At 63.7% G+C, this 920-nt stretch overlaps 1 protein-coding gene across 1 annotated transcript in view; it reads right to left on the bottom strand.

Annotated features, from left to right (window-relative positions):
• Positions 1–920, bottom strand: part of MTRR (5-methyltetrahydrofolate-homocysteine methyltransferase reductase) — a 31,742-nt gene that overhangs the window by 13,616 nt on the left and 17,206 nt on the right. Inside the window, exon 8 of the mRNA XM_006902171.1 lies at positions 375–528. Coding sequence (XP_006902233.1) covers positions 375–528 — 154 coding nt within the window. The remainder of the gene's footprint in view (positions 1–374; positions 529–920) is intronic.

Here is a 920-nt window from a genome sequence, read left to right as displayed (position 1 = left end):
CCTCGGCCCGTCCAGAACCTACACACCCAGGAGGGGGCCGGGGGGCATGCGATACCCTCGGCCCGTCCAGAACCTACACACCCAGGAGGGGGCCGGGGGGCATGCGACACCCTTGGCCCGTCCAGAACCTACAACGCCCAGGAGGGGGGACGGGCATGAGGCCCACAACTCTGATCTTGGCTCATTGTCCGTAGAAGCACACCCTCCCCCTGCTACTCCTCTCCTTTGCCCGTCCTGTGACCTCTAGGAGGACAAGGTGCTGGGTCATGAGCTCTGATCTTGGCCCCCAGCCACACCTCTCCAGCGCACAGTTCCGCATGACCTCCAGGAGGACAGGCCCACAGCCCCCATGATCACCCCTCTGCTGGCCGCACCTCTCCTGCGCGTGTCCCCCACGACTTCCAGCAGGATGCAGTGCTGGCTCTTGTCCTCCAGATGCAGCCTCTGCAGCAGGCCGCGGACCTCGGCGTCGCTGTTGGGGCAGAGCACGTGGAAGGCGTCCCCAGGCTGATAGGAAAAGGCCGTTTTCTGGACAGAACAAGGATGAGGAGATGACCGAGTGTCAGATGTGAGGCAGAAACAAAGTACACTTCACACACAGTCACTTTCGGACGAGAACTAAACAATAATGAAAAGCAAAAGCAAACAAGCCCACGTGAGGCAGGAGCCCGTTTGCCGCCGTCCTCCTGGTTGTCACACTGCAGGACACACGTCACACTGTGTTCCCGGGAGGAGGTGGGGCCCCACACACCCCGGAGAAGCAGCCCCGCGAGCAGAGCTCTGGGGTCCACGTGGAGGTGGGCCCCCCCCCCCGCACACCCCGGAGCAGGAACCCTGCAAGCAGAGCTCTGGGGTCCACATGGAGGTGGGGCCCCCCGCACACCCCGGGGCAGGAACCCTGCAAGCAGAGCTCTGGGGTC

The sequence above is a fragment of the Elephantulus edwardii genome, unplaced genomic scaffold (genome assembly GCF_000299155.1).
Source record: "Elephantulus edwardii isolate Elephantulus edwardi_28Jun2011 unplaced genomic scaffold, EleEdw1.0 scaffold00375, whole genome shotgun sequence".
NCBI lineage: Eukaryota > Metazoa > Chordata > Mammalia > Macroscelidea > Macroscelididae > Elephantulus > Elephantulus edwardii.
This window is presented reverse-complemented; position numbering and strand designations above follow the sequence as displayed.